Raw genomic sequence first — 20,689 nt, forward strand, 5'->3', positions numbered from 1 at the left:
CCTGATCAGACAGAAAAGCTACAATAAATAACAAAGACCTAAAGAGAAAAGGAAAATCATAATGGTTTAGTTTCTTGTTTTCTTTTCTTTTCCATCAAATATCAATAGATATTGATAAATATATGAAAGCTTCATTACTTTACATATTCATGTTTATCAAGAGTTTTACTTTTCTTCAGCTTCAGATCAGTTTTTGGAAACTATTAAAAACTATATTTTCTATCAATTGGAAATATGCATCTATGGAGATAATCATTAATTTAACAAAATCCTGCATGACTTAAAAAGACAATGACTGACTTACTTGGTTCACGTCTCCGGCGACAGAAAACATAATATATGACGAAGCCGATTCCTCCAAAAAAAAGAACAACAACAACACCAGCAATAACTCCAGGATCAGTTCCTGTGACAAGAAAGAAAAACTGGTTTTTATCATATTCTGTTTTTGAATATTTTGGATTCAATTTTGCACACACACACACACACACACACACACACACACACACGCACACACACACACGCACGCACGCACGCACGCACGCACGCACGCACGCACACAAACACACACACACACACACACACACACACACACACACACACACACACACACACACACACACACACACACACACACACACACACACACACACACACACACAGGTCTTCAGGTTTTATCTGCCCAGCTGAACATCAACATGTTTTAACAGGAAAGCCTGAAGATGAATATTCAACCCAATGAGCCTCAATGGCTGCAGGTAACAAAGAAAATCTGAAACTGAGTCAGAGGGCCAGAAACCACTGGTTACCTAGTTAAACATATTTACCTCTAGTATCAGTCAAGCTGCCTTGAGGTCCATTTTCATCTGTTGAGGAATCACATCAAGAGTTATAGACATTAATATATTTATCTAGTTTGTCTTAAATGATTTAATTTTATAAAACTCACCAAGTATTAGAGTAACGTTTCCCTGATTGACTTGACTTTGCAGGTCGGGAACAAAGCAAATATAATTCCCTCCATCCTCCTGGGTTACTTTGGTCAATTTGAGGGAAATGTTGCCTTTTTCAAACTCCTCAGGGAACATGAAGGTTCGGTTAATGTGTGTTTTATTTGAAGCTGCATTATCTTTAACTCCGCTGCGATGCACATGTATTATTTGACCCTCGAATTTCCATTCGATTGCAAGATTTTTCACATCAAATGGAGGCTTCAGATGACATGGCAGAATAACGTCGTCTCCAACCTTTGCATGTATCGGATCATGACCAACAACCTTCACTGGAACTGGAAGAATAAACAAAGATAAAAATAAATAATAATAATATTCCTGTTTGTTGTTCAGCTAACATTTATACTTATTCTCCTGTAGGATCTTTACAATTGTGAAACAATGAATCTATCCCAGACATTCAGGAGCCTCCAGACATTCAGGGCCTCCAGACATTTAGGAGCCTCCAGACATTCAGGGCCTCCAGACATTCAGGGGCCTCCAGACATTTAGGAGCCCATAGAAATGGTTGAACACAGACCATACATCTAAACCTGTAGCATCATTTATAGAGAATAACAATGTTATTAAATTTATTTAATACATTCAGCTGAGGAAGAAAAGTACATTCAGGATTTAATTAGGAAGTTTACTTTGTAAAAATTTAAAGAATCATCTTGATAGGTTGATTGTTGTGTTACTACAGTATGGCATAATCTTTGTGTTTGAATTGGGTTTGTTCATAAATACATCACAACAAACAACCAATAATCAGTGATTGATTTTAAACTGTAAACCTGGTCTCCTCTCACAGATTCACCTTATTGATATTTAAACATGTTAGTGATGCTGAGGTTCTTAGTACCGCAGGGTTCTGTCTAAGGCCCCATATTACCTTGGCCGGCCCTGCATGAACAGGATGCGTAACTCTGGAATCCACCTGAATCCCCCGGCGGCCCCTATGTCAGTCCTCTGATGCTTTGGAGACATTTTGATTCATTTATATGTGGGATGTTTGGTTTTATGCTGCGGTTCTGATTATTGCTCCAGCATAAAGAAGGCCTACAGAGCAGCCCCCGCCACACCTGGGCTCCTCAGACCATCTCTCTGTCATGCTAATTCCTGCATACCATCAGAGAGAGACCTGCAGTGAAGAAGGTGAGAGTATGGCCTGAGGGTGCCATGTCTGCACTGCAGGACTGTTTGAGTGCACTGAATGGGGCATCTTCAAGGAAGCAGCAACAGACAACCAGCGCACCAACGTGGAGGAGTACGCTGCATCTGTAATCGACTATATCAGTTGGTGCAAAGAGACAGCAACAAAAACAATAGTCACTCGGGCAAACAAGAAACCTTGGATGACCAAGGAGGAGGGAACGAACCTGAGAGAATGCAATGCTGCTTTCAGATCTGGTGATGCTGCGGCTCTCAGGTCTGCAATGGTCAACCTGAACCGGGCCATCAGAGACGCGAAGCGAGCCCACAGCCGGAAAATCCAGGGTCTCTTCCAGGACTCCAACAACACCAGGAAACTGTGGCAGGGCATCCAGTCTATCACAGACTACAAACCCACACCCCCATCCTGCCAGACCGACACTGGCTTCCTCAACGAGCTCAACAACTTCTTCAGAAGATTTGAGGAGCTGTACAACAACCCTGCGAGGAAAGCGACACCACACCGATGAACAGGCGCTCAGACTAGAATTATCAGCAGTGCGGAAGGTTCTGAGGAAGGTCAACGCGCGGAAAGCTGCAGGTCCGGACAACATTCCAGGTCTGCTAATCAAGGAATGCTCGGACCAGCTGGCCCACGTGCTCACGGACATCTTCAACTCGTTCCTGGACCAGGCTGTCGTCCACGGTGCTTCAAGTCTGCCACTGTCGTTCCGGTCCCGAAGTCAACCACCATCACATGCCTTAACGACTTCCGCTCCGTCGCACTGACATCCACCATCATGAAGTGCTTCGAAAGACTTGTTAAGGACCACATCATCTCCACGCTCCCCCCATCACACGACCCTTTCCAGTTTGCATACCAGTCCAAGCGCAGTGCTGAGGATGCAGTCTCCACTGCTCTCCACCTGAGCCTGGAGCATCTGGAGGAGAAGAACACCCACATGCGGATGCTGTTCCTGGACCTCAGCTCAGCGTTCAACACGATCATCCCCAAGCCCTGGTGGGCAAACTGGGCCCCTTAGGAATTAACACCCCCCTCTGCAACTGGCCGCTGGACTTCCTCACTGACAGAACCCAGGCTGTCAGAATGGAGAACAACACCTCCGATGTCATCACCCTGAACACCGGCACCCCTCAGGGCTGTGTCCTGAGCCCCTGCTGTTCACCCTGATGACCCACGACTGCCGTCCACACTTCAGATCCAACCACATCCTGAAGTACGCGGACGACACCACAGTGGGGGGCTCATCCGGGACAACAACGAGACAGCCTATAGGGATGAGGTGCAGCATCTGGGTGGACTGGTGCAGAGGAAACAACCTGATCCTGAATGTCAACAAGACCAAGGAGATCATCGTAGACTTCAGGAAATCTAGACCACACCACACACCACTCCTCATCAACGACTCAGCTGTGGAGGTCTTCAGCAGAACCAAGTTCCTGGGGGTGCACATCAACGACAATCTCAGCTGGTCTCCCCACATCTCCTCACTGGTGAAGAAGGGCCAGCAGCGCATGCACTTCCTGCGTCGGATGAAGAGAGCATCCCTCCCGCCCCCCATCCTTCAGACCTTCTACAAAGGGACCATCGAGAGCCAACTGACCAGCTACATCTCCATCTGGTCTGGGAGCTGCAGGGCCTCTGACTGGAAGTCTCTACAGAGGGTGGTGAGGACAGGGGAGAAGATCACGGGGGCTCTGCTCCCCTGCATCAAGGACATCGCAGAGAGGCGCTGCCTATCTCGCGCTCACCAGATCCTCTCCGACCCCACCCACCCCAACCATGGACTGTTTCCCCCCTGGCGTCTGGAAGAAGGTTCTGCAGCATCTTGTGCAGAACAACCAGACTACTGAACAGTTTCTTCCCCCGGGCCATCAGACTGCTTAACGCCACATAACACCCCTCCACACACACACACACAGACACACACACACACACACACACACACACACACACACACACACACACACACACACACACACACACACACACACACACACACACACACACACACACACACACACACCAAATGACCCCCACATGGACATGGTCAATACATGCACTTTAGTTTAGTTTTTTTCACAACACTGAACCTGTGTATTCTATGGCACTTGTATTGTATTTATTTATTTATTGTGTAGTATAAGGTTTTAGCTCTGCTACACTGGTAGCCAAGTAACGACATTTCGTTGTCAAGATTCACCTTGTGTTTTTTTGTACAATGACAATAAAGGAAGTCTAAGTCTAAGTCTATTTCTCTGATGTTTGCTGTGTGACTCTAATTGGGCCGAATCTTCCTTTAAGACTTGAGATTCTGCAGTAACGTCTATTTACAGCCGCAAACCTCCAACCCAGATCCCGTCAGGCCCAGTTCTGAATAAGCTTCACTCTTCTCATCTCTATTAAAGGAAATCAAGACCTGAAACGTTTTTATCATTCTTGACCGAATGCTCGTGGTGGCTGTCCTATTTAAAGAACAACAAGTAAAGGGAGCACAACGCATCTCACACAGACTATCAAAAAGTCCAACACGTGACAACACAGAAATACCTGCAACGAGTTGAAAGGAAAGAAAACAGAAAATGCATTTTCCGGGAATTGCACACTAGGGCAAAAAGCAATTCGACTCTTCCGCTGTAAAAAAAAGCTTTTCATAAGAATGTGTATTTCCTTGATTTAAATATATGCATTAGAAGGTGTGTCGTGGCTTGCAGGGCTGTGTCAATGTTAATTTTATTACCTCTGTGGCCTGCTAAAACACTCAGATCTTCTTGTGCCAGCCTCCTGCTTTTACATCCAGACCGTGATTTATGACCTGCAGCTGGAGCGTTCTTTGCCTCAAATGATTCAACAAGAAACTGATTTGTAATTTAAACAAACTGGCACAAAATCTAATGCTAAATAATAACTATAAGTTTGGATCTAAGAACTAAAGTGAGCTTTTTTTAGAGAATCTCTTTTTGAGAATACCTGAAATATTTTTAAAAGTGAAGTAGTTTCCTAATTTTATTGTATTTAATAATATAAAATGCATGCAAATAGTGTGGTTAAAACTAATTAATTCAAAACATGTTGTTTGATGTTTAATAAAATCTCTTAATACATTTTATTATACTTTGGAGAAGGCTTCTAAAGTTTAATGTTCTACCAAACTTTTGAACCCACAGGAAGGAATTTGTTGATTCTAATAAACAGACAGACTCCCTGCCTGCAAATCACAAAGAGGAGTTCCACACTGTTTATCTAAAAATTCCTCCCTATAGATTTATGCAAGTTCAGAGTCACCGGCTGCCCCAGTCTGGATCTTTATCTATCTAAATGGTCATGCTATATTTCATATGCATAAAGGTTGACCTGTCTCTACAGTTATGCTCACTAAACTTATATTTTCAACAGGGCACCACAGCCAGATTAACATTAATGTTCGTATTCCTCAAGGGTGTCCCATCTACGCATATCTCTTTAATTTAGTTGCAGAAATGTTAGCAATCTATCTTAAAAACTGTGCAGACATTGAGAAATTAGATGTTTTTGGTACAGAATTAATCATTAGCCAGTTAGCAGATGACACCGCCGTTTTCTTAAAAAAATCACAAGCAGGTTCCAATTGTAATTCATAAAATAAAAAAATATTTCCGAGGCTTTGGGACTAACACTAAATCTAAAAGCCATTCATAACACTCCCCTAAAAGAAATATCTAGCATTAAATCTGAAATTAAATACTTGGGAACTGTAATAACCAAAACCCAAGAATCAACCTTAACTATTGAAAACAAGATTAAAGAATGTAAATCCAAACTTAACTCATGGCTCCAACGAGACCTCTCTATCTTAGGACGTATTTATTTAACAAAAATGGAAAGTTTATCAAGATTCATTTATTCAAGCTATAGCACTGCTATCCCAAATAGTTTAACTAAAACTATTAACCAAATGAACATAAACTTTATTTGGAGGAACAGGCCAGACTATCTACGGAAAAGTCATATGGTGAAAGAAATCAAAGATGGCGGTCTGAAAGTAATTGACTTTGAATGTCTTAATGGAACCCTTAAGATTAATTGGTTGAAATCCTGGGTTAAAAATTCTCAATTATTTTGGTATTGCGTCCCTAATTATGTATTTAACAAACTAGGTGGTTTAAAACTTGTACTTCTAGCTGATTTCAATATTCATAAATTGCCAATTAAAACTATCAGAGTTCCATAAACATGTATACTGGAAAATGCTCTATGTACATAACTACTCGCCACACTCCTCTATCATATGGAATAACAGATTCATATTACATCACAATAAATCCTTATTTTACAAAGATTGGATGGAGAAGAATATTTGGTCTATTATACACTTAATGGATGCTAATAGTTGCCTGTTAAACTATGAACAATTATGTGCACAATATCAATTCTTTCCCCCAAGAGCTGAATTTACCAAATTATTTAATGCCTTTCCAAAACAATTTATTAATCAGGTAAAACATTTGATAACAAATAATCCGATGACCCACAATTACCCAATTTATTTATTAATGAAATTTCGTTCACTGACCAAAAATTCAATAACCACACAATTAGAAACTGTCTAAACGAAACTTTGTTCCCTGGGAAAATAAATAGAAATAACATTCTTTGCAAGTTTGATAATAAATCAATTGAAAGGTTAAGAACTATTTATCTTAAACTCCCTATTCAACCAAAAGCTAAAGAAACACACTTTAAAATTTAAATGCAATTTACCATTCAAAAGAATTATTAAAAAAATTATTTAATATCGATGACAATAAGTGCTCCTTTTGTGAACGAGATATTGAAACGATTGACCATATCTTCTATGAATGCAACCAAACCAAAACATTTTGGAATTGCTTAGAAAGGTGGATCAGTTCAAAAATCACACTTCCTGAATATATTTCTAGAGATATGGTAACTTTTGGAGTATTATTAGTAAACAAAACTATAGAACTCTGTTGTAACTTAATATTTTATTTGGCAAATTTTTTATTTATAAACAAAGAGCGCTGAGATCATCCCCAGTCTTTAACATCTTCTTATCTGAATTCCAGTTATATTTGAAATCTTTGAAATGTGTTGATTCATATGAATCCCTGACTGAAATATTAATGGAATTGCCTACTGATGTATATTAATCCTAATTTATGAATCCCTTGCTGCCTTTTTTAGTTATTGTTTCACTATTACTAATTGTAATACATATTTTTTACTGTCAATGTTACTTTATATTTCCACTTTAAATATGCCTTATACAGAATTGCACTACTGTAATTGCCTTACTTGTTTATGATTACTTTGTTTAAAAAAAAACGTGTTCATGTGACGTCATGGTGATGTACTGTCTATGTCTGTGACCCCTGGCAGTCATTACTGTATTTGTATTGTTATGTATTCTGTTTCTCAATAAAGATCTATTTAAAAAAAAAGAGGACGGGAGTTTGTGGCTCTTTAGATCAGAGATCCTGGTTGACTCGTGCAGATCTGGATGAAACTGTTGACGGGCGGAGAGGCAGCCGGTAAAACACGAGCTGGATTCCTGATGAGATCGGACTGCAAAGTTACCCCCGATCCTCCTGACGGAGGAGTTTGATTCCAACTTTACCAGCTAATAACACCATGAACTGCAACATGGCGGAACTGAATCGGTGTTGATTGATTGATTTTTATGATTGAACTGATTGTTGTGTTGATAATTAGTGGATTTACGTGTTAAGTTAAACTGTTAATTAATTTAGCATTAGGCTATATTAAGAAGAATAACAAGTTGAAACTTTTTATATTTATTAAATAAATATTTATGACTAATATGGAAAAGTAGATATTTAAATAAATGTAAATATTATGTCATTGTAAATATAAATTTGAAATGTATTTTAAAGTTGAGGAGCTTAAGTTTAGTTACTTTGTGGGTTTGATTCACTGTGGTTTGCTTAGTATTGTTTATATAATTTGAGTGAAATTAATTTATGTAAACTTACATACAGATAAGTAATGATTTATTTTTTTCTTCTGGTTTGTTTAAAGGTTTTTACCTGCTTCTGGACCAAATGTGAACATGTCCTGACACACATTAAATAAATGAAGAATAAATGAAGAAAACTGCTTGGGCCTTTGAGAACCCTTTAATGAACGTCTGCATCGATTATCCATCGATTTATCCATCAATTTTTCCATTGATTTATCCATCGATTTATCCGTCCCTTTTTCAAGTGGGGAAGCTGCACAAGTTAGAAAAGAACTTGACACGGCCTGCAGAACCGGGCCTTTAGCAGAACCGGGCTTTTAGCAGAACAATGAAGTTAAAGTCAGAAGTTTCTCTGCAGTCGAATCTTTTCTGTGTTTAGTTGCGAGGCGGGTTTTGTTCCGCTACTGCAGGACAATTTAGAAAATATAAATAGAAACATCAACATCAGCTCTACGTTTTTATTCACAAACCAGTTTATGAAAAATATTCTTGCCTGTAATAGATTGCTTTGTTGCCCCCTACTGGTAAGAAATACCAACATACCAGTTCCAGGTATAGTTCTGAGTAGGCCAGTTTATTGCATTGTGTTAGCTGAGAAGCAGTATTGATGTGGCTGTATGTTTCCTACGTTCCACGATAAAAGACATCGTACCCACATTTTCTCTGCGTGATTTTTCTAACCAGAATATCACAACTGGCAACGAGGATGATAAAGATTTCCACAGCGTAAAAGACGAGCCTGGCAGTAAGGGAAACAACCGAATGTTGTTGTTTTTTTTTTCAAGGCTGCAAGATTTAGCATCGAGAAGCTAATATGGCTATGCACGTGGGTCGTGTAGTTGAATATGATGAATCTAAGGAAGATTTTGAGTCATATTTGGAACGTTTGGAGCAGTGGATGTTGGCTAATGATATTCCGGATGAGAAGGTGGTTTGCACTTTTCTCTCTGTGATCGGAGCAGATACATACGGGCTGCTAAAGAATCTTGTGTCTCCGAAAGTACCGAGCACAATGGAGTATGCAGCGCTCACTGCAGTGTTACAAGCACACTATAAGCCGACACCAGTGGTGATAGCTGAGCGTTTTCGCTTCCAAAAACGTAACCAAAAGGAAGGAGAGCCAGTATCAGACTACGTTGTCGCCTTGAGGCAGTTGTCAGCCACATGTAATTTTGGACAATATTTGGATGAGGCGCTGAGAGATCGTTTTGTTAGTGGGTTGCGCTCAGAGGCTGTGCAGCGCAAGCTCCTGGCAGAAAAAGATCTTACTTTTTCACGTGCGTGTGAGATTGCCGTGAGCATGGAACTTGCTTCCAAGAATACTATGGAGTTTTCTGGACACCATGATCCTCACCAAGTAAATGCCCTGACAAATGTCCCAATTTTTTCTACAAGAGGGTGGAAGGGACAGAACACAAAAGAGAAAAAAAATAAAATTAAGAGCTGGATGGGGTCTACAAAAGAGACAGAAACAAAGCAACCATGCTATCGATGTGGTGGAAAACATTCGGCACACGACTGCAGATTTAGAAATGAACAATGTCATTTTTGTGCAAAAATAGGACACATTGCTCGTGCTTGCAGGAATAAAAAAAGCAGACAGCAAACTCAGTATGTGGAAACTGACGACAATGCATCAAAAAGAAATGATGAAGCCGAACTTTTTGGAGTTTATTCAGTGTACTCTGTCGCTTCCAGTGACAAAGGTTACACAGTTGACGTGTTACTGGGAGGCAAAAACACCACCATGTTGCTGGACACAGGATCAGCCGTGTCAGTGATAAGTGACAAGTATTACCAGTCACATCTGACCCAGTTCCCTATAAAACCAGTTGGTTTAAAGTTGAAGTCCTACTCAGGCCAAAGCATCGCTGTTCGTGGTTATGTAGTTGTACCAGTACAGTATGGAACACAAAAGACTATTTTACCACTGATCATTGTTCAGGGAAACAGACCATCCTTGATTGGACGAAACTGGTTAAAGAAACTACAGCTAAGCTGGAAACAGATTTTCACAGTACACAAGGTATTAGTGCCAACAGATGCAAAACCAGGATTACAGGAAGTGATCCTACGCCATCAAGCAGTGTTTTCGGATGACCAAGGCTGCATCAAGGGATTTAAGGCCCGAATTCGCATTAAGCCAAACACTCAACCAGTTTTCTGTAAAGCTCGCCCAGTTCCTTATGCACTAAAGGAAGCTGTGGAAAAAGAGTTGGACAGATTAGAAAAAGTGAAGGTGATTTCAAAGGTTGAGAGAAGTGAATGGGCATCTCCCATTGTTACTGTGCCCAAAACTGACAAAACTATTAGGATCTGTGGTGCCTACAAGGTCAGCATCAATCAGTGCATTGAAGAGAAAAATTACCACTCCCCAATGCTGAAGACCTTTTTGCTACTTTGGCGGGAGGGACGTCATTCAGTAAACTGGACCTTTCACATGCCTACCAGCAGTTGGAGTTAGATGAAGAGTCAGAGAAGTATCTGGTTATCAACACTCACAAAGGCCTCTACAAGTACACTCGCCTCAGCTATGGCGTTTCCAGCGCTCCTGCTCTTTTTCAGTCTGTGATGGACCAGATTTTTCAAGGGATGGATCATGTGACCTGTTTCCTGGATGATATTCTCATCACTGCTTCATCTGAGACGGAACATCTCAGAGGTTGGACGAAGTTCTCACACGCCTGGAGAAGCATGGTGTGAGAGTTAAGCTTGTAAAGTGTCGTTTCCTTCAGAGCAGTGTGGAATATTTGGGGCACAGGATTGACAAAGATGGACTGCACCCCATGGAGGAAAAAGTTGCAGCCATAACAAAAGCACCAGAACCAACAAATGTCACTGAACTGAAGTCCTTTTTGGGTCTTCTGAATTATTACAGTAGATTTCTGAACAATCCATCCACTATCCTTCAGCCTCTCCACAACTTGTTGAAAAAAGATAAAACATGGGTTTGGACAACAGAATGCTCACAAGCATTTGAGGGTGCAAAAAGACTACTGTTGCAGAACAAAATGTTGGTGCATTATAGCACACAGCTGCCATTGAAATTAGCTTGTGATGCCTCACCTTATGGGGTAGGTGCAGTCATTTCTCATATCTTGGAAAACGGAGAGGAAAGGCCTGTGGCATTTGCATCAAGAACACTAACCGATGCTGAGCGGAAGTATGCCCAGATAGAGAAAGAGGCTCTGGCCATCATTTTTGGAGTAAAGAAATTCCACAAATATCTGTATGGAAGGAAATTCACACTCGTAACAGAACACAAGCCCTTGTTGGCTATACTGGGACCAAGGTCAGCGGTGCCAACACTCGCTGCTTTGAGGATGCAACGTTGGTCTCTTATTCTAATGGCATATAACTATGACATAGAATACAGACGATCAGCTGACCATGCTAATGCGGATGCATTGTCACGTTTGCCGCGAAATTCACCAGATAACACTGCAGAGGAAGGAAGTATCTTCTATTTCTCTCATGTGGACGAACTACCAGTAGTAGCTAAAGACATTGAGAAGGCGACCATGAAAGATCCGCTGCTCAGCAAAGTGTGGAGCTACACCATGAATGGGTGGCCAAGTTATGTACAGGATGAAACACTTAAACCTTATTTCATTCGCAGATATGAACTGTCAGCGGAACAAGGATGTGTTCTTTGGGGACAACATGTGGTCATCCACCAAGTTTCCGACAGAAAGTGCTGAAAGACCTACATCATGAACATCCAGGCATATGTCGTATGAAAGCTCTCGCCCGCAGTTACCTCTGGTGGCCAGGGTGTGATGGTGACATACAAGAACTGGTCCAAAGCTGTCAAATCTGTCAGGCTGTGCAGAAATTGCCGGCAGTCGCACCACTCCACCCGTGGAAATGGCCTGAAAGACCATGGCAACGTATTCACATTGACTTTGCTGAAAAGGACAAACACTATTTCTTAGTGGTCATTGACAGTCATTCAAAATGGTTGGAAGTTTTCCCGATGACATCCATCACATCACACAATACCATTGAAATCTTAAGAAGGTTATTCTCCTCATATGGACTTCCAGAAGAACTTGTTTCAGACAATGGACCTCAGTTGGTGTCACAAGAATTCAGCAAGTTTTTGGAGTTAAACGGAATCCGTCACACAGCTGTTCCTGCATATCACCCTGCATCAAATGGAGCAGCAGAGAGGTCAGTACAAATCCTGAAACGATCTTTGATGAAAAATTTACTGGAAGTAGATGGGAAAGCTACATTGCCACTCAGTCATCAATTGGCAAATTTTCTTATCATGTATCGCAGTACACCACACACCGTGACAGGTTGCACACCAGCAGAGTTATTCCTGAAACGTCAGGTCCAAACCCATTTCAGTATTCTCAAACCTGAACTTGCCCAACACAATAAACAGAGACAATTCAAGCAAAAGAAACATCATGATCGCAGAGCTCCACCTTTACATGTTTTTTCGGAAGGAGAGACTCTTTGTGTCTGAAATTTCAGAGGAGGATTTGGAAAGTGGACCCGTGGAACAGTTCTGAAGAAACTGGGAAGCATCACTTATCAGATACAAGACGGACAGAGAAAAACGCATACATGTTGATCACATGTTACCATGGAAACAAGCTGTGGGGAAATCTCCAGTTATGTCTCCCCCAGTGCTCATGGAGGAACCCGAAGAGATCAGCGACTGTGTTGTTCCGGAAGGTCCAAGAGGAACCCTAACCGCACCACCGTTACCTGCTGAACCACCTGGGCAGACATCAGAAGAACCATCAGTATCTACCCCTAAAACAAACCAAACCCCATCAGCAGAGCGCAGATACCCTGTGAGGCACAGAGTTCCTCCAAAGAGACTGAATCTTTGAAATGTATAAAGTATAATTTAGTTACTGTTAGTGGTTTTTGAAGTGACAGGCATTTAGTAAAGCCTAAATTGGTAAATTCTTAGTGAAGGCAGTAGGATATTTTATTTGCTGTTTAGTATGCATTCTTTCCTACTTATTAGTTGCAGTAAAAATCTAAAAGGGGAGGAATGTAATAGATTGTTTTGTTGCCCCCTACTGGTAAGAAATAACAACAGTACCCAGGTATACAGGTATAGTTCTGAGTAGGCCAGTTTATTGCATTGTGTTAGCTGAGAAGCAGTATTGATGTGGCTGTATGTTTCCTACGTTCCACGATAAAAGACATCGTACCCACATTTTCTCTGCGTGATTTTTCTAACCAGAATATCACATTGCCCATAATTTGATAGAGGATACAGATCCACCCTCCTCGTCATGTTGATATTGAGTCACCATGAACCCAGTTTTCCTTCACCGGGTTCATGGTGACATGGAGGCAGAAACTGAGAGCCATTATTAGACTGTGGGCAGCCAGACTAATTTAGTTTGTTAAATTATTATATTTAGCTAAATATTATTGCTGAGGGGAACAAGAAGGCCTCCTGACATACAGACAAAAATAAAAAAACTTAAAAACAACTAAAAATGGACTTCCGGTTATGGCGGCCATGTGAGAAGACGTGTCTTCACCGCTCTGCTGTTCCCGTTAAAGTATTTATCTAAAATTCCTTCCTTTCAAAAGGAACTAAACGTCCAGTGAGCGCGAGTATTTGAAACAATGCCTAAAGCAACGAAAGCACCCCAAGAAGTAAGTGAAAAGGCAAAACAACACAAGCTAACGGATTACCATCTTCGAGGTGAAATGCAGAAAGCTAATGCTAGCTCATGCTCGGCTCCAATGGCTGATGCAGACAGAGAAGAAAACCCGAAGTCTCAAAGCAGTAAGGTGGACGAAATACTGTCAGTCGTTAACTCGATGCATAAGGATTTCTCCTCTAGATTTGACGAAGTGCTGGGCTCCATTGACAGCGTAAGAAAAGAGATAAATGACTGTGTCCAGCGAGTCACGGAAGCCGAAACACGCATTTCTGTTGCGGAGGATGAGATAGAAACGCTACGAGCTAAAGTGGTCACGCTAGAATCCAAGAAGAAGGATTTGGAAGATAAAGTTACAGATCTGGAGGACAGATCGAGACAAAACAACTTGAGGCTCGTCGGCCTGCCGGAGGGGGCTGAAGGGCAGAATCCATGTGAGTTCCTGGAGAAGTGGTTGCCGGAGGCCCTCGGTGTTGGAGCGGTGACCGTGGAAAGAGCGCATCGGATTGGACCTCGGAGGGCCAGCGCCCCAGCGCCTCGCACCTTAATAATGAGGTTTCTTAGCTACAAGGATAAACAACTTACTGCTCAAGCATCACGGGCTAAATCAGACATCTGCTACCAGAATCATCAAGTCAGGTTTTACCCAGATATCGCGGCGGGTCTACTTCAGCTTCGGAAGCAGTTCGACCCGATACGCACGGAGTTACGAAAACTGGGACTGCGCCACGGGGTGGCACACCCAGCCAAGTTGCTGGTGACCTACCAAGACCGAACTCATGTTTTCAAAACAGCGGCGGATGCACGGGAGTTTCTAAAGAAGATCCAGAAGTAGACTGATGGGGAGATAACAATAGGTCAAACGCCCATACGGCTCCTTTAAATTAGCAACCTGTGTCTTCTTTGGCCTAGCTGTTTGCCCTTATTAGCAGTCAGTTGTATTGGAGGTGGAAAAGCAGTAGACTATTATGATCACTTTCAGCTAAGTTTAGTTAAGGCAATAGAAGAATGCATATACCGGTTGGTGTGCAAATTAAAATGTTCGAACCAGCGAGTAAACATGTGGAAGGTTAAATTATAGTTTAAACATAGTGAACAGTAACGGTAGTAAAAACTTTTGTTTTGGTTATTGAGTGGTTGGACTGCTCCTCACTGCGTGTGGGTCAGTCACACGTGATAACGGGAGGTATACGGAGGGGGGAGGGAGACCCTGGGATGGTGGACAGGGTGTGGGAAATTAGGTTCAAGGGATATGTTGAATGTTTTATTTTGTTGTTTAAGCTTCTCAAAGGTTCAAGTTCATATGGGGGACAATCTTTTTTTTTCTTTTTTGTTGTTTTTTTTTCTTTCTTTTTATACTTCTCCATTTCAGGTAAATTGGCAAGTCAGGCATGTCACAAGTTTTAAATCTTAAAATGGTTACATGGAACTGCAGGGGCCTACAACGTTTAAAGAAGGTCAAACAGGTCATTAACAAACTGCAAGACTTGGATTCCAGAATAGTATTTTTACAGGAGACGCATCTAATGGGGGAGGACGAGGTACGAGTCAGGAGGAGGTGGCGGGGCAGTGTATTCACCTCGGCGTTCTCTTCACGAGCAAGAGGAGTTATGACTCTTATTCATGAATCCGTCCCATTCCTAGTAAATAATGTCATTAGGGATAAGAAGGGTAGATATTTGATAATTCAAGGCTCATTACTTTCGGAAAAAATAAACCTGGTTAACATCTATGGTCCTAATACAGATGACTCTGGGTTCTTTCAGGACTTGTTCCTCTTACTCTCATCGCTACAGGGGCGCTCTGTGATCGCAGGTGATTTTAATTGTACTCTCAATCCAGAAATGGATAGATCCACAGGGTCAGACCTGACACATAATACTTGTAGAACAACAATACAGATGTTTATGAAAGATCTAGGACTGGTAGACGTCTTTAGGGAATTGCAGCAAAAAACCAGAGCCTACTCATGTTACTCAGCAACATTTCAAACCTATTCGCGAATAGATTATTTTTAATTTCATCAGAACTAGTATCCAAAGTTCACAAATGTGAGTATGATAATATAGTGATCTCAGATCACGCTCCATGTTGTCTGAGCTATTGTGATAAGAATCTCACCAGAGACCCCCCTAGATGGCGCTTTCAGCATAAGTGGTTGCAGGATGAGGACTTTGTTAAATATATTGGGATACAAATTGATGAGTTCTTCCAGATCAACACGAATCAAACGACAGCAAGCATCAGATGGGAAGCCTTCAAAGCGTTTATAAGAGGTCACATTATTAGCTTCACAGGCAATAAGTCAAAGGAAGCTAAGATTAGAAGACAGCAACTAGAAAATAAAATAAGGAACACTCAGGAGAGGGTTTTTCAAACAAATGATTCAGAGCAGAAAAAACAATTGTTGATCCTTAGAGCAGAATATGATAAACTGTCCAGTCTTAGAACTGCATCCAGTCTCTTAAGATTGAAACAAAACTTTTATGAACAGGGAGACAAGGCTGGAAAACTTTTGGCCTGGCAGATTAAAAAGCTTGAAGCGACAACTCCGATCACAACAATCGAAACCCAAGATAAAACATTAATAGATCCAAGGGACGTTAATAATGCTCTCAGAGATTATTATCAGAAACTATACGACACTCAAGGTAATCTAGACCACGAAGAATTGGATCAGTTTTTGAGAGGACTACATATCCCTGTCATCGCAGATGATAGTAGAGCAGACTTAAATATAGAAATAAATAAGGAAGAATTAACACAGGCCATAAAAGGAATGGCATCTGGTAAACAAGCAGGGCCAGATGGTATCCCCATCGACTTCTACAAAAAATTTAAGGAAAAATTGCTCTCTCCCCTTCTAAATATGTTTAAGGAATCTTTTATAAAAGGCACCCTGCCCCCCTCTTTGAATCAGGCTCTAATTATTCAGTTGCCAAAACCGGGAAAACCTCCCAATAAGTGTGAGAATCTGAGACCCATTAGCCTACTTAATGCCGATCTCAAAATTATCTGTAAAATACTGGCAATACGGTTGCGAAGAATTCTGCCGGACATAATAAACAAGGACCAAAATGGGTTTATAATGGGGAGGCAGGGATATCACAATATTAGAAGGGTCCTGAATATTGTGTGGCTCAAAAAGAATGCTAAAGACGCGGCTCTTCTCTCGCTGGATGCGGAGAAGGCTTTTGATAGGGTTGAATGGCCCTATCTCTTTAATATATTAGAAAGATTTAATTGTGGAAGTAATTTTATTAATTGGGTTAAAATATTATATAAAAATCCAACTGCAGAAATAGTATCAAATAAAATATTCTCAAGGCCGATTCAAATTAAGAAGGGCTGTCGCCAGGGATGCCCTCTCTCCCCCTTACTCTTCACACTAGCAATTGAACCCCTGGCATCAGCTATTCGCCTCCATCCACGAATCTCTGGGATTGTGGTGGGTCCCACTGAGCACAAAATTTCTTTGTTTGCTGATGATGTTATTTTATTTCTAACAGATCTGAAATATTCAATACCGGCGGTGGAGGGGGTGATTCAGGAATTTGGGAGAATCTCAGGTTACAAAGTAAACAATAGAAAATCTTCTATTCTGATATTAAATGGCGGTGAAAGGACTAATCCCACCAGGGAGATTAAGCACTTTAAAGTAGTGGAACATTTTGAATATTTAGGTGTTCAGATCTTCCCAGAATTACAACAGATAGTGAAATACAATTACGAGCACCTAATGAAAACAATAGCCACCTCATTTGACAACTGGACAACCTTGCCTCTGTCCATATTAGGAAGAGTTAATGTTCTGAAGATGAGTATACTTCCAAAGCTCTTATACCTCTTTCAGAGCATTCCCCTACCGCCTCCTCCTGAATTATTTAACTGGTTGAAAAAAAACATATTAGGCTTCATATGGAACAATGGAAGGTCCAGGATACGTCTTTCGTTGCTTTATTTACCATTTGACAGAGAGGGGTTAAAGTGCCCCAACTTTAAATGTTATTATTGGGCAACACAATTAAGGATGTTATGTTCTATTTTGCAGATAAAGGAAAACCTCATTGGGTAGAAATGGAATCCCATAATTTCAGTTTAGCTCTTCCATTGTTCATATATTCCGATACATCAAATAAACTACAGAAACACACTACAAATCCCATTCTGAAAAACATGATTAAAATTTGGCAGGAGGTTAAAAAATACCTTGAGGAGCCAGACGGGATATCCCAATTTAGCCCAATATGGGGTAATCAGCTATTTGCCCCAGGTAGGGCAGATGGAACCTTTCAGCTTTGGGCATTGCAAGGCTTAAAGAGTATTGGTGACCTTTACCCATCAAATTCGGATATATTTTCGTCATTCGGGGAGCTACAAACCAAACTGAGCCTAAACAAAAAGCATTATTTTAAGTTTCTTCAGATAAGAAGCTTTGTGAAAGCAAATAACAGTAATCTAAACAGGCCTCCCCTTACAACACTCGAAAAATTAATGACCCGGGATAATTTAAGAAAGGGTATAATTTCAGACCTTTATAAAGTGTTGCTCTCTTACTCAACAGAGAACTCAAATAAAAGGCTCATAAACTGGAATTTGGACCTATTATCAAATGTCAGTTTAGTTAGATGATTCAATTAATCAGATACTTTTAATTTTATCCATCTGTTAATTTTCTCAGTTTTATTTTATTTTTACAGCATTTAGACTTTAAGGTCCAGAAATGAAGCAGAAACTCACCAAAGACGTTGAGTCGACAATCTGCATTGTTGAATCCATCTTCAGTTTTCACGTCACACTGATACAGACCAGAGTCTTCAGTCCTCAGTCTGGACACATGGAGTCTGATTCGTCCTTCTTTGAGGACGTCTTTGTTGCTCTGGACTCGTCCTGAAAACTGTTTATCCTGAGACTCTGGAATCTCAACTCCTTCACGGACCCGATAGAGAACTAGTTCTTCATCAGGTCTCACCAAGCTGCAGATAATGAACAGATTCTTCCAGGTTCCCTGAGTCTTGGTGGTGAAGGTCCACTCCAGAGTGATGTTCTGCTTCTCCTCTGCCTGATAGCTGCTCTGTGTCACATTCACTACAAATGTTGCTGCTGAGGAGACAGAGAGGGAAAGAGAGGAGCAGACACACTGAGAACTGGAACATGGGAGTCTTTCAGCTCCATCTAGAGAGCTTTCTGTCACAAAGACAAGATGGAGACTGACCACAGAGACATGAGCTGAGGATGAGGAGCAGCAGGATGCTGGACATCATCTTCATCCTGAGAGAGGAAGAGGAGGAGATCATCTTCATCTGGTCAGAAAACTCCTCAATATTTAGCTGTAAAGAAAAAACAACAAATCTTCTCTTAAGCACCAATAAACAGCCCTGCACTGTTAAAATGTTAAAATAAGCAGAACTTTTCACTTGATGTTAGGAGAGATTTTTATCTGCAGATTGAACTTTTACTACAGATGATTAACATTCACTAAATAAATGCTATTATTGACTTTATGCAATAAAATGCTTTTTGGATTAAAGAGTATTGAATTGTTCATTGGCATGTAGTAATGTATTTATAATATTATATTAAATAAGTCAAAGAGGTGAAATAAAACATCTGCAGAATATGTCAATTTTTTTGTCTGTTGTCAGAATAATTAAAACCATCAATTATAGAAAAACATAATTCTTTTACAACTATACTGAACTGAACTACAGAACTGAACTGCTAAACTGAACTACTGAACTAAACTACTGAACTAATCTACAGAACTAAACTACTGAACCGAACTACCTGGATATCAGACTAAGTCTGGGTCTTGATGCGTATTTTAATTACACACAAGTTCATTAAATGTTAGTGTTGTTTTAAGATATAACCGCTATGCTGTGTAAACCCCCAGGAGAAAAGGAAGATAATTTTCTTTTCCTGGACAATAGCGTCACGTACCTTGATCTGCGACGGGCAGCAAACTGATCATCCAGAAGATGAGAACAAATCCCATGACGTTTGTCTGTCTGATAAAGAGCAGATTTCTGATTTTCTTTAAGTATTTTAATAAATGTTTGATCAGCACTGAAGCCTCTAAATGACCGAGATGAGATCGAGTCAAAGTGAGATTATAGTTTCTCTTTCACTTATGTGCACAGGGCGAGGACAGGTATTCAGCTCAGAGTCCAGGAAGCTTCAAAGCTTTAATATTGTTAAGGAAGTGAGATAACAGTCATATAGTCTATTAATTTATTATTTAATCCTCAGTTTATCCACTGAGACACAGATCATCAAGCTGCACGACAAAACATCCATACAACAAATTACAGAAACAGAACAAGTTCAGTTCAGATTCAAAAATAATTCATTGATCCTGAAGGGAAATTAAATGTTGTAACTGAAATGAATTCAGATTCTTCAAAAGTCATTATAGATCCTGATGGCAGAAAAACCTCCTGATTGTCTGTAACACAGTAAATGTGAAGATCTCTGTCTTCAGACTCATGAAGAGGATGATCAGGATTGTTCATCATTTTATTGATTTGATCAATAATCCTTCTTTACTTTGCCATCTGCAGAGGTCACACAGTTGTCCCCAGAACAGAACCAGAACTTTTTATCAGACTGTTGAGCCTTTTTAGTTCCTGCTCTGATGCTGCTGTTCCAACAGATGGCGCTCTCACCAACAGACTGAAAGGTCTGCAGTGTCCTAGTGCAAACCTTGAAGGGTTTTATTCAGTAAACTTTAACTATTTTATCATCTGGAGTAAAACTAGGACAGATAGAGGTGAGGAGGAAGAATCATATTTATATTTAGTTCTCAACCAGAGTGAGGAGAAGGAGGTAAAAACAAATCCCCAAAGGTCTGATGGAGAACAGCAGCAAAGAGCGCCATCTTGTGGTGAGAAAA

General features: G+C 40.7%; 1 protein-coding gene across 1 annotated transcript; it reads right to left on the reverse strand.

Annotated features, from left to right (window-relative positions):
* Positions 1-771: 771 nt before the first annotated feature.
* LOC129376582 (CD276 antigen-like) lies at positions 772-19,827 on the reverse strand. Its single transcript, XM_055056177.1, has 5 exons — positions 19,738-19,827; positions 19,010-19,065; positions 18,535-18,897; positions 950-1,288; positions 772-866 (listed from the first exon to the last, which is right to left on the reverse strand). Exons 2-5 carry the CDS (start codon positions 19,062-19,064, stop codon positions 814-816), a joined length of 810 nt encoding a protein of 269 aa, XP_054912152.1. The 5' UTR covers position 19,065; positions 19,738-19,827; the 3' UTR covers positions 772-813.
* Between the last annotated feature and the right edge of the window lie 862 nt (positions 19,828-20,689).

This window comes from Poeciliopsis prolifica, unplaced genomic scaffold (assembly GCF_027474105.1).
Source record: "Poeciliopsis prolifica strain line A6 unplaced genomic scaffold, Auburn_PproV2 SCAFFOLD044, whole genome shotgun sequence".
Lineage (NCBI taxonomy): Eukaryota > Metazoa > Chordata > Actinopteri > Cyprinodontiformes > Poeciliidae > Poeciliopsis > Poeciliopsis prolifica.

Bases quoted from the DNA above. Each gene is read 5' to 3' on its own strand.
- LOC129376582 (XM_055056177.1), bottom strand. From the start codon at position 19,064: ATGAAGATGATGTCCAGCATCCTGCTGCTCCTCATCCTCAGCTCATGT. The intron at 1,289-18,534 runs GTGAGTTTCTGC...TTATTCTTCCAG, and splicing joins TTGTCGACTCAACGTCTTTG to TTCCAGTGAAGGTTGTTGGT. The intron at 867-949 runs GTGAGTTTTATA...ATTCCTCAACAG, and splicing joins AAACGTTACTCTAATACTTG to ATGAAAATGGACCTCAAGGC.